Source organism: Pieris napi, chromosome 14 (assembly GCF_905475465.1).
Source record: "Pieris napi chromosome 14, ilPieNapi1.2, whole genome shotgun sequence".
Classification (NCBI taxonomy): Eukaryota; Metazoa; Arthropoda; class Insecta; order Lepidoptera; family Pieridae; genus Pieris; species Pieris napi.
This window is the reverse complement of record NC_062247.1, coordinates 5,710,022-5,722,252: the sequence shown is the minus strand read 5'-3', so window position 1 is coordinate 5,722,252 and position 12,231 is coordinate 5,710,022. Positions and strand designations below refer to the sequence as shown.

The 12,231-nt window shown below is 38.6% G+C and overlaps 1 protein-coding gene across 2 annotated transcripts; it reads right to left on the bottom strand.

Annotated features, from left to right (window-relative positions):
* Nucleotides 1-775: 775 nt before the first annotated feature.
* On the bottom strand, nt 776-12,231 carry LOC125056212 (protein PRRC2B-like). Of its 2 annotated transcripts, XM_047659220.1 has the most exons (14): nt 12,065-12,231; nt 11,437-11,598; nt 10,780-10,925; nt 10,570-10,630; nt 9,421-9,595; nt 9,000-9,106; nt 8,472-8,716; nt 7,370-8,236; nt 3,978-7,161; nt 3,666-3,804; nt 3,100-3,389; nt 2,427-2,711; nt 1,937-2,108; nt 776-1,729 (listed from the first exon to the last, which is right to left on the bottom strand). In XM_047659220.1, exons 2-14 carry the CDS (start codon nt 11,548-11,550, stop codon nt 1,599-1,601), a joined length of 5,916 nt encoding a protein of 1,971 aa, XP_047515176.1. In that variant the 5' UTR covers nt 11,551-11,598; nt 12,065-12,231; the 3' UTR covers nt 776-1,598. The 2 variants fall into 2 exon arrangements, with proteins under 2 accessions (XP_047515176.1, XP_047515177.1); XM_047659221.1 differs by lacking the exon at nt 776-1,729 and having other exon boundaries at nt 1,987-2,124.

Here is a 12,231-nt window from a genome sequence, read left to right as displayed (position 1 = left end):
TAAATTTTAAAGATTCGAGTCGAAGTCGGCTTGTAAAGCTTAAGTTGAATTAATCGTCTACAAACAAAACAATTTATAAGGGGGAAATACGATTGTAAGAGAGATATCAAAATATTTAAGTAAATGCCAGATGAATGATAACGTACTCCAACAATACTGTCTCGCAAACAAAGAACTAATAGTAAACAGGCGCCACTATGGCGTTCGGGTTGTTATTGGACTCCCTTATTGGCGAAGATCCAACTGGGAATTTTATTTTGTTATGGTAGCTTTCAAAATTGATTTGAATGGTAGAATGATTCGTAGACTTGATAAAAAACTAAGTTGTAATTAAGGGTCCAGCTTCCGTTGCTTAGTAAGGCAAGTCGAAAATTCTATTTGCAAGCAACTTAAAAACAAATACATATATCCAGTCAACAAGTTGTCCATATAAAAATTACAACTGATTATGGTACTATATATAATTAAGGAATATTGGATTCAGGTAAAAGTACTGTTTTAGGTACAATATTATGCTATAATTTGTTTCTTCATAATTTATGTGACTATTACAGATTATAACTCCATAATATTGATTTCTATTTTCTATAGGTGAACTTCGGTCTTACAACTTAAAATTGACGAAAAAAAGTATTAATCATTTACCATTTAGGTGCCAAAGTAATTAAAAATTGATCACTATAAATACTATTTTGCAGGTATTTTGTTTATTTAATTCTAGTAATTAATAACAATATAAGTACACATAAACGCTGAGGGGAAATAATAAAATGTCATCGGTCATAATATTTATTCGCATACTATAATAATCGATTATGATACATGGAGCGCAAAAGCGCACCGGCCTGATGTCCAAGCGCAATCGGCTTTGCTCCATTATTACATTAACATTATTTATATCATCGTCAGTTGCAAAACCGTGGCTACATATTCACTAGTGAGAGGTCTCGGCATCTTGAAGCCGACCTGCGATTACTTAAAATACTTAAAATAACAGTCAAATTAGACAGCCGTGTCCTGCCGATATTTACATTGAGGTCAGCGGCGCGGATCCTGAGCGCTGGAAAAAAGAGCATATGGCTTGCCTTGCGCTATTTCCAACCATCCGAAGAATTCTTCAAGGCTCAAGATCCATGTTGCCAACCGAAAACAAAGGAAGCACCTTCGTTCTGGCCACCGGAGCCGGCCGGGATTTCTCCGAAACTCTGAATTTATATAATGCGAGCGCGTGCGTACGAACGTCGGCGTGCACGGCACTTCACAATATTAATTTAAAGTCAAAAATATGAATAAAATAAAAGTGTCAAAGTTCATTAGTCCACACACTCGTGACCGTGGCCAAAAATAATGCCACAAATCCATAAAGTTGTGATGTGGCAGTCTTTACACCACCCGGTTACGTTTTATATATAAATTCTGGACATTCATTCTGCCAATCATATGACCAGAAACTAACACCCTTTACAGTGCGTCAGATGTAGCAGTTTCCAATAGCGCGTTTCATTTACTAAATCCTTTCTAAAGGACCGTTCATTCTGCCAATCGAATGAAAAGTAAGAGGTGACCATGCGTCGAGTGAGAAGTCGTTCGTAATGCGCTCAGTCCGCTTTGACTTCAGCCGGCTGCGGCGCAGGCGCGTCGACTGGGGGCGGAGCCTCCACAGATTCCTCTGTGGCAGAAGGCGTGTTTCCGCCAGATCGGGCCTGCTGATCGCCGCCTCCGTTGCCATCTAAAAATTTATAAAAAACGTTATATATAATGAACAATAATTAGAATAAGAAAATATTATTTATTATATACCACTAATTTAGAATAGATGCAAGGATTTTTCATCAGTTTGGAGTTTATCTCTTACATAAATCCATTGTGTTTCGAAGGTGAATAGGGTGCATGGTATGAATGGGTTGAGGCCAGTATGATATACAGGACTACTTACTGCGCGGCTGATGATGATAATAGAGATTATGCCGTGGCGCGTGGTGTCTCGGCGGCTGTTGTCGGTAAAGCGGCATCGCGGCGTGCGGTCGCTGTATGGGCGCCGGATATCGCTGCGGCATCGTACGCATGGCGTTGTTGCCGCAACCCCGACCGTTGCCGTTGCCGAGTTGCTTAAATGTGAAAATACTGATTGCTTATTATGTAAACTACTCATTGTCCTGTTTATGGGAATGAGAATGATGCTCTGCTTATACATAGTAGCGAATTACGCAATATATTGTAATAAGCCTTGTAAAATTATTTTGTTAATAAAGCAAACCTAAACCTAACCACCACCATAAATAAGTAGGCTACTTGAAACAAACACCAAGTGACTGGGTTTGTATTTTTAAATATACGAAAGTAATACAAGTATTTTAAATTCTTTAAAATTATTAAGCATAATATCTAGTCAAACTTAGACTAAGAAGTACCAGTCAGTTTGTTACCTGCTGATGTTGATGTTGTTGCGGGTGCTGTTGGTGTTGTTGATGTTGCTGATGATGATGCTGGTGCGGTGTGTGCGAAGGGGGAGGATGCTGTGGGGGTGGAGCGTGGTATTTATGTGGGGGTGAGTGAGGGGGCTTTGGCTTTGCCCCCTTGGGGGTAGGAGAGCCAGCCTCACAAAGGGAGGCAAAGCCGTTAGCATGTTCATGTAATGGGCTCTTGAGTTGTTGTGGTGGAGGGCGCGCTTGTGGGGGGTACTGCTGCTGCATCGGACCCCGGTATTGTTGCTGCAAAGATAATTACTATTTTATCTAATCTCGTATCATTATATTCAATAAAAACATAACATATAACATAACAAAAAAATAACATAACCGCTCAAACAAAATAATATTATAGTGTTCATAATGATGCAAGTCATGCTGGCCAGAATAGTACGGTAGAGAGATTCTTATAAATCTAAGTTAAGAGAACGTGATAGAACTACAATGCGCAACAACGTGTCATTAAGGATTGGGCGAATTGGGGTTATTTGGATTATTTTCTATTTAATTTTGACTAAATTTTCTTTATATACTCTTATTTTGTATACAATTCACAACTAAAATAAGTAAATAAAAAATATGCTGTGATTAGTACTATTTTTCCTTGCAAAATATTCTATATTTAACTTACTTGCATCTGTTGTACAGCAGCTGCAACATGCAATTGTGAAGACAGGAATTGCGAGCTGAACGCGTTAGATTGGGCCGGCTGAGTAAACTGTAAGGGATATGTAGGGGCTGGGGCAGCTGGGGGCTGATATGGAGAGTAGTATGAGTTTGCAGGGGGCGCAGGTCTGGGCAGTAGCCCCTGGAGGGAATAGGGCGCTTCGCCCACCGGACCCGAGTAACCCAGGTACTGTTGCTGGAAGGTGTTGACACCACCTACTCCGCCAACGCCGCTCACACCGCCTCCTTTGCTTCCTGTAGTTATTTAATTGTTATAACAATAGGAGATTAAACTTAAGGATACACTTAAAAATGAGGTCAATTAGTTTAATAGAAACATAAATTTCGACGATTATAAAATCATTCCGCGCTTGAGTAATGTACGAATATGATCAAAAAAATTTGATTTACTTGAAATAAATAAATCATTGTTAAAAAAAAATTATAAGTACATAACTAAACAATGTGTCACATTAATTGTGCCTAATTTGTTTCATAGTTAAATTTTATAATAAAGAAACATCTACCCACCGATTGCCCCAATTTGCTGCGAAGACGGTTTGACGGTTGCAGACATCAGAGAATTAGAACTGCTCGATATAAGGACTGTGCTGGGACTGTTTCCCAACTGACCAGATTGACCAAAAGCTGCCCCACCGCCAGCCGCGGCCTAAAATAAATTAAATTGATTACTTACTATACATATTACAAGATTTCTGTTATTAAGAACAAAACTAGTTTTTATGTATTTGGTGGTTAGGGACGTAATTATTTAACAATTTAGTATTGAAAACGAGAATAGTAAACGTTAGGTTTTAGTGTTTTTATAATTGAAATACTAACCATTCGGTATTGACTCTGTAAACTCTGGAACATGTCTGGTGGTGGTTGATAATTGTATGGCGTCGCTGAACCCGCGCCATAGGGAGTTGCCGGAAATCCACCAAATTGTCCCCTTGTTTGATCCAAAAATGCTCCATATAATCCACCTTGTTGTGGCAATTGCTGTGAAGAACCCAGTATCTGTTGGGAGGAGTTAAAAAGAACAGCCGGTGGGGAAGGTACAGATAATCCACCATAACTTCCCGGATATCCGACATGATTGTAGTGTTGAGGCGGTGGTGACTGTAATTGTTGAGTTGGCTTAACTTTGCAGACGTTAGGTGGCGCTCCTGTATCTGCGTTATTTTCCTCAAAACCAGCAAACTGAAGTTCTTCACTACCTTCAACTACAGCAGGCATCTCCCAAACCTTCTTAACACTAGCAATTTTTAAGTTCAGATCCGCTGCTAGTGGAGATATTGTGTTCGATGTACTCATATGAACGCCACGCGGTAAGCCTAGTGACTTTGTAGCTTTGTCTTCTGTCAATTGTCCAAGATCTGAATCAAAAGCAAAATCGAGTTTCATGTCAGATGAATCTTCAGCTTTCTGAGATGCATCAAAGGACATCGGAAGACTTAGAGAACCTTCAGCTTCAGTCACAGGCCTACCAGACTCAGCCATTATCTCTTGAATGGACCTTGGTCGGGCTCTTACATCCCCGTTGAACTGCAGAGCTCTCGATTCCATTTCACTGGCAACTTCTTCTTGAGATTTCACTGTGCTAACACTAGGTTGATACTTGGATTTTAAGGCCTCAGCTGGAGGAGTTTTGTAGTTAGTATTCTCAAATATAATTGTTTCAACTGGTGGGGTTGAGCCATCTAGAACACCAGTTTTCTCAGTAATGACTGTAGGTGGAGATGGTTTTGCCTCTACTGGAGCATCACCTGGGGAGCTTCTCTGACTTGAGTGACTTGATTTTTCAACTTCAACGGGTTCCTCAATATTTCCGCGTAGTGTTTGCGAAATTGGTTTATCCCAGGCATTAACCGCTGGAGGAGGTGGCGCTGCGCCTGTATCTGGCAGAAAACTGGAGGCTAGGCCCATTTGTTGCTTCTGTCTCTGTTTCACAAACCTTGGAGCTAAATTAGCTGTGCGCGGCCTATCATATTGTGAATTGGGTTTACCAGATACTGGCACTGATCCCCGTGGGTTAGGTTTTTCGTTAGAATTTCGAGTCGATGACCCATTTCTTCCACCACCTTGATTAGAACGTGATCGGGGCTGTTTAGAAGCGTTTTGATTTTCCTCCTTTGCATTAGCAGAAGCTCCGCGAGAATCTTTCGAATTCTTCTTATTGCGTACTTCTTGAAAACCATCATCGATTACCTCGTCGTTTTTAGAAATTTTGAGATCAGACATAGCCTCTGTGACATCAACTCCTTTGTCAGGTAAAACTTCTTTTTTAGCTCCTTGAACGTTTCGACCCCCTTGTCGGTTACTGGAATTTTGGTTTCTATTTCCTCTTTGAGATAGTCCAGATTGTCTACTCCCAAGGGATCTACGCGGTCCACCGCTCTCGGAATGTTCAGAAGTTGTTTCCCAATTCTCATCTTCTCCACTGTGAGGCCCTGAGCCTTTAGGACGACGATCTCGTCCCTTAGATGGACCAGTACGTTTACTTTGTCCCCTATCATCCTGGACTCCATCTTTAATATCTTCGTTATCCTTAACTCGATTAGCTTGGCTAAAGGGACTTTTAGTATTAGGAGGGCCATAGCCAGTTACCCTTTTAGCGGGCGCCGGAGGTCTCGAAGTGCCTTGAAAACCTCCTCTGCCGCGACGAGAAGGCTGACCGCGAGGAGCAAAAGGCTCTCTGTTTTCTATGACATCATTTACGCAAGAAATCTGACTTGGATCAGGAGCGGCATTTGCAATATCTTCAACTCTGTCTTGCTTTTTTGGTCCCCGGGGGCTACGAGGGGCACGACGTCGATCTTTCCGCTCTGCGTCGGTCGAGCCGTCAGACTCACTGGCCCTATTGTTGGAGCGCGAACTTCGGTTTGATCGACGCCCGCGAGGTTCCCTCGAGCCCCAACCTCTATTATATACATTATATCCACCGCTACCAAAGCCTCTGCCCTTTTTTTCAGATCCAGAGCCACTAGACTTTCTTTCAACGGGTTCTTTATGAGGAATTTTGTTAAGGCTTTCATTACTAAACCTCTCATTTTTCTTATCATCCGTGATTCTTATTAAAGGCTCTCCTTGGACGTCAGCAAATATTGGGTCGATAATCTTAGTATTATTGAGATTACCTTGGTCAGCTGCAACAGATTTAGGTTCAGACTCATGTTCCGTCTCAGGTTTTTGTAGATTCAAACTGGGCTTAACATTATTCTGTGATATATGCTCATTAACAGATTGTTGTACTTGTGGTACATTAGGAAGAATGTCAGTCTTTAAAGCAGGTATTGACTTAGGAAACAATTGAGTTTCAGTAAAAGAAGGTTGAAGAGGATTGTTGACAGAACTATTATGGTTTTGAATATTAGAAGGAATATTTTGATTAGAAGGAACATAGTTTAAATTATAAGAAGTATTACTTGGGTAATTATGAACCAAGTTTTGTGTTACATCAGGCTCAACTTTATGTGCAGAGACATTCTGTTGTGGCATTTGTGCCGGCACTGTTAGAGGCTGAATGTCCTTATTTTCTACGAAACTGGATGGTCTCGATACTTTTTCGGTTTCTTTCAGTACAGTCACATTTTTATCAATTGGTACCTTAGAAGTATTTGCAATTGTATCTTCTTTAGCAACTTCTGCCCATGAAGTTTTACCGAAATCTTTTTCAGAGGATTCGCGAGAAGCACCATGTGACGGCGGTGTAATTCTTCTTTCAGGTGCCTTTGTTTGTACTGGAGTGTCTGAAGAGGCAAATGGCTCAAACAGACCTATGCTTTTACGTTCAAAGACTTCACTTAACTTTTCAGCTGCCGTTCTACTACTCTCAGACACACCATCATATGGTTTTCTTTCTAAATCATTTCTTCTATCCTTTTGATCATTGTGCTCTTTAGAAGTAGACCGATCAAAATCTCTCGAATTTCTTTCCTGATCCTGCATTTCTGATCTCCATTGTGGGCCAGAACTAACATCTTTGTCTCTTCTAACTTCATCTTCGCGATCAGAATAGTCCCTAAAAATAAAGAAAATAAGTATTTAGGTACTTCTTAATTATTGTTCAATTTAAAATTATCTTTGGCACTTGGCAATTAACAAAGAGAACCATTTTACCTTAGCTAATAAATTGATTTGGCTCTTTATTTTATCTCGAAAAATATATTTACCAAAAGCAAATACATTACTAATGAAATTTTTAAGATATCATAAATAAATTGGTTTACCTTGAAAATGAACGCCGGCCATTATTCGGAGTATGTCTAGGCGCATTATATCCAGGCTGTTCTTGTCTTCTCGGTGCAGACTTGCCCGTGAACGCCCATCCCTTTTGGTCATCCTGCTGCCTATTCTGCTGTTGTCGCAAAAATCTAGGAGGTATATTTGCTTGGAACGTTTTAGAAAATGCAGGGTTAGATTGGTCGCGTTCTCGGTTGTAATCTCTATTATCACGATCACGAAATTCTCGGTCGCGATCATTTCTTTCGTTGCGGTCCCTTTCTCTATCAAATCTGTCTCGGTTATCATTACGATCTTTATTTTCATTACGATCTCTGTTATCATTACGATCACGTGGCTCTCTTTCCTTTTCAATAGTTCGTTCTCTTTCATTCCGACGTTCAACTGGTCCTTCACGATCACGGTCTCTTTCATAGCGATTATTGTCTACGCGGTCGCGATCCCTGTTGTCAACGCGATCGCGATCTCTGTTGTCTACACGATCGCGATCTCTATTGTCTAAGCGCTCTTTATCTTTGTCCCTTTGTTCTTTATCTCTGTCAAGTCTATCTTTTTCCCGATTATCAAGTTCCCTGTCATTGCGATTCCTATCAGGTCTGCCCCGATAATCTTTTTGTGTGGACACATCTCTCATTTGTCGTCGTTGTTCCTCTTCCTTTCGTTGTCTCGCGCGGGCAACTGCTTGAGCTACTTCATTACTCTGCTTCTGCCTTCTTTCGGCCCAGAGCTGCTCCTCATCGGGATCTTGTATTTTTGAATCAATACGTTCTACTTCAATACTGGGGCGGTTATTATTTTTGCTAATTGTTTTAGGGGCAGGTGTAGATTCACCATCAGAGAAATCCAGTTTTTGACTGAAATTTAAAATAATTTTACGATTACTTCGAGTAAAATGTCATCCTTTTAAATAAGAGTTCATAAATCAGATTAAACTATAAAATCTGCTATCACTTGGCATGCCTCAAACATTAGTAATATACTATTTGCTTGTTAATTAAAGATTGGATTGGATTTATTTTTAGACAAAATCTGACATTAATATTGAACTCATTTTTACATGAAAATCATAGTAATTGACCGTATACTCACTCATAATCAATATCATCGTGCTGCGCCCACCCGGCGTCTCGCGAAATATCGTCAAGAGACGATATTTGTTCATCGCGGAGGATGGGTCTCGCTGTAATCACTTCCACAGCTCGGGGAGTAGCGGCGGGCCGCGTGTTAGTCCGAGGCCCCGAATTATTCCCTCCACTGCTTGCATTACTCCTATTATCACGAAGTGTGTTCAAGGATCCCATTCCAAGTCCACTGCCAGGGCTACCTTTCATCAGCTGTAAGGAATAAGTATTGAAAATGGTTACATAATATTTTGATAGATATTATGTAACCATTTACATTCACAGTATTCTTTACATTTCATTTATTCATTTAGTTTAAGAGTATGGCAAATTCTTAACGTAAAAAAAGTAACATAATATTTCAAATTCATTATTTATCCCTCAAAATATGAATGAAAAAAATGTTCGGTGATATGAAAGTAGTGGAGTAAGTTTCTTAAATGTGAAAGGGACTCATCTATTATTTTCTTTACATGTCGTAAAAATAAATACTCACGAAGGAGGGCACGATAGCGCGGTAAGCGGGTGTGGGCTGTGGCTGTGCGGCGGGCGCGCCGCCGTTCCCTGCAGCGCCAGCTCCACCGCACGTCCAACTGCCTTCCGCTACAACACAAACCCTAATTAGTGGCCGGGAATTCTATTCTATATATTATTTTTTTTATGGCTATAGACACGAAAAACTTTATTTAAATCACTAGAGCACTTGAGAATTTAAAAAAAAAAAAAAACCAAATGCATTCCATAATAATTATACCAACGGTACGCAAATGAACAACTACATGTTAAATATATTATAGTAAAATTAATTTATATAATCTCAGGTAGTATTTTTAAAGTGTGAATTAACAACAATCAAACATTTTAATAATTGAAGATCATGGTTGTTCCCACATATTATACTAATAATTTATATGTACTTTGTGGTCTGAGCTGCAACTGGGATGCAGAATGTTCTGTAGAACGGTGTGAAGGTTGAGCAGCGGCCTCTAATGACGGGAATTCTGTGCGGAAGTGTGGAGATGAGGGGGGCGGTAGGGACACCCATCCGCCGGCCGACGCTGTTCCCGCACCCGCACCTACGCTCGATATTGTCTGCACAAACATTATTTACTAGTATATACAGTATTCTCTAACTGTTGTTTATTTTATCATGTTAATATGGTGACAGTAACCAGGAAACCAAAAATCGACGTCTTTCAGGCACAGAAGGCTGTTGACCTAGACTGTCCATTCACAACTTGTATCAACAGACACTAACAATATTTCCCATTCCTAGGTTTTTGTAGGAATTATAGAGATACTAGTGGACCCGACAGACGTTGTCCTGCATGATATTTCAAGCGTAATCGCTTGCTTTACTAATGTAAAGCAAAGTATGAAAGTACCGACTGCAGCGCCATCTGGCGGGCTGATTTGTGAATCTAAACCATTCCCAGATCCCCTTGAACACACACAAAAAATTTCATCAAAATCGGTCCAGTCGTTTGAGAGAAGTTCAGTGACATACACACTCACAGAAGAATTATATATATAAAGATGTAATAATCATTTATGAGGAACATAGAATATAACTGTACACTTAATGAGCAGAACATAATATTGCCTTGACATCAAAAATCATTGTAGTAATTGCATGACCCAGAAAAAAATATGTATATATATTTACTTTCATGGTCAAGGTTTTTTTAGCACATTATAATATGAACAGAAATAATTTGGGTATGGTCATCTCAATTTGACATACAGCCACCATCTTTTACTGGATACAATAAACTCAAATATTTTAAGGCTGGCAAAATAATACTATACAAAAAATTTTTCATCTGAATTAAAGTTTTTTAATTATTAACATTGAAAACATTGAGGAAAGACCGCATCTACAGTTGTTACGGTTCTATGAGTGGTTTATTCAATGAATTTAATTAAAACATACTAAGAGTGATTCATAGCAAAACAATTGTTGATTTATGAATAAAGAAATTATTTATAAGCAGACCAAAAATATAAGAAGGAATGTTTTTCTTAATCAAAATGTTAGCTGTTGTTACAACTCATAAAAAACTTACCGTAGTCTGTGAAGTGCATGTTGGTGGAGTTGTTACAGTAGTACTAACAGAAGTAACGGAGCTGAAAGGTACAAATTATAAATGCATATATAAGTAACATTACGTTTATATTTGATTTAACCAAATTCCATTAATTATGTAATATAATAGATGTACTAGATTAAAAAAAAATATTTAGGATAAAAAGACCTAATTATTATTTACACTTACTTTGCACTTGGGTCCTGACCAGTTTCAGTTTTCAAAGAAGGCAAGTTGGCTGGGGGACGCCTAGCTGAAGGCACTTTTCCAAGACTTTGCATTCCATGTTTGCGGCTTAGTTGTGATTTTACAGAGGACGGTTCAGAATTTTCATTCTGAAAATATTACATAAAAATTATTTTCATACAAGGTGCGATCAAGTTTTTTTTTAATTGATAAGAACTAAGTTACTCTAGACAAGAAGTTATTGACCTTTATAGTATTCTACAACAGGACAATGAACTTTATTTTTTCTTTTCTTGATAAGTGGTAAGTGTCTATAGTCTGTATAAAATACCTATTTGTTTTCTTTTTTAAAGAAAAGTATGGTGCATGCATATGCTTTAGTAAATGCTTTATATTTAACATAGATTGGGTATTGTACCTACACAATTTCCATTTCAGATTTGATAGTTTTTCATTAAAACTTACATTGAATGATTGAAATAAATTAAACACACAGCTTGCACAAAATAGGTTTCACTATGTTATTTGTATAATAAATAAATAGACTACTATTTGTAATAATATAACTTTACTAATTTAATTGTTTGTTTTGGATTATTGATTACATTTTCAATAAAAAGAAAATCTTGCAGCAAACTACAAATTAAGTAGGTCACTTACCCTGTTGGCGCAATACAGACTATTGATGTCCAATTTCTGATATTTTTGCTTGCCGGACGTCGGCTTGCTCTGCGCCGTATTTCCTCCGCCGCCCGGCGTCGAGAGTGCAGACATGCTGCGATGTACACACCATCAGGAGGACACCCTCGGACCAACCAACAACTGCAACCACCACAATTAACTTTAAAAACTAAATTCTAACACTTTTCTTCACTGACATTCACTACAAAGAATCGTCCTTCACAATGTATTGTTCGCTTGAATAGCCAGATTTGTTATTTAAGTAGCGATTTTTAACACAAGAGTAATTGTGGTCAATTTTAAATCAGCATGCGTGGGCCACTGAGCTTTATAACACTTTCACAACACTGAGATGAAACAATTTTGAGCCCTGCCCTCACAAGTATATTGACGTGTTACATCCGCGAGTTGAACGGACGCTGGATCGATGACATCCAATTTTTATGGTCAAGTATCTCACAATTATACACTAGACTCAAACCCAACTAAGGACACAAATTTTCTTGAACTAGCGATACACAGAATCTTTTAATGTAGAGGTACAAAATAGTAAATAATTAATACATATAGCTTTTAATTAAACAACGAAATGGAAATAGAAGAGTACCTTGGTCCGTTTCACTAAGTAATATAATAATTAAAATATCTAAGCTCAAATGCTAGGCTATAAATCGAGATTACTTTAGATTTTTATTATTCTACGCTACCAAAACTATTTCACTTTATTTTAAGATGGCGTCTCATAAAGACGATCCACAGACTATTTGAATTAAA

Bases quoted from the DNA above. Each gene is read 5' to 3' on its own strand.
- LOC125056212 (XM_047659220.1), bottom strand. From the start codon at position 11,550: ATGTCTGCACTCTCGACGCCGGGCGGCGGAGGAAATACGGCGCAGAGC. The intron at 3,390-3,665 runs GTGGGTAGATGT...AAATAACTACAG, and splicing joins GCAGCAAATTGGGGCAATCG to GAAGCAAAGGAGGCGGTGTG. The intron at 2,712-3,099 runs GTAAGTTAAATA...TTATCTTTGCAG, and splicing joins CTGCTGTACAACAGATGCAA to CAACAATACCGGGGTCCGAT.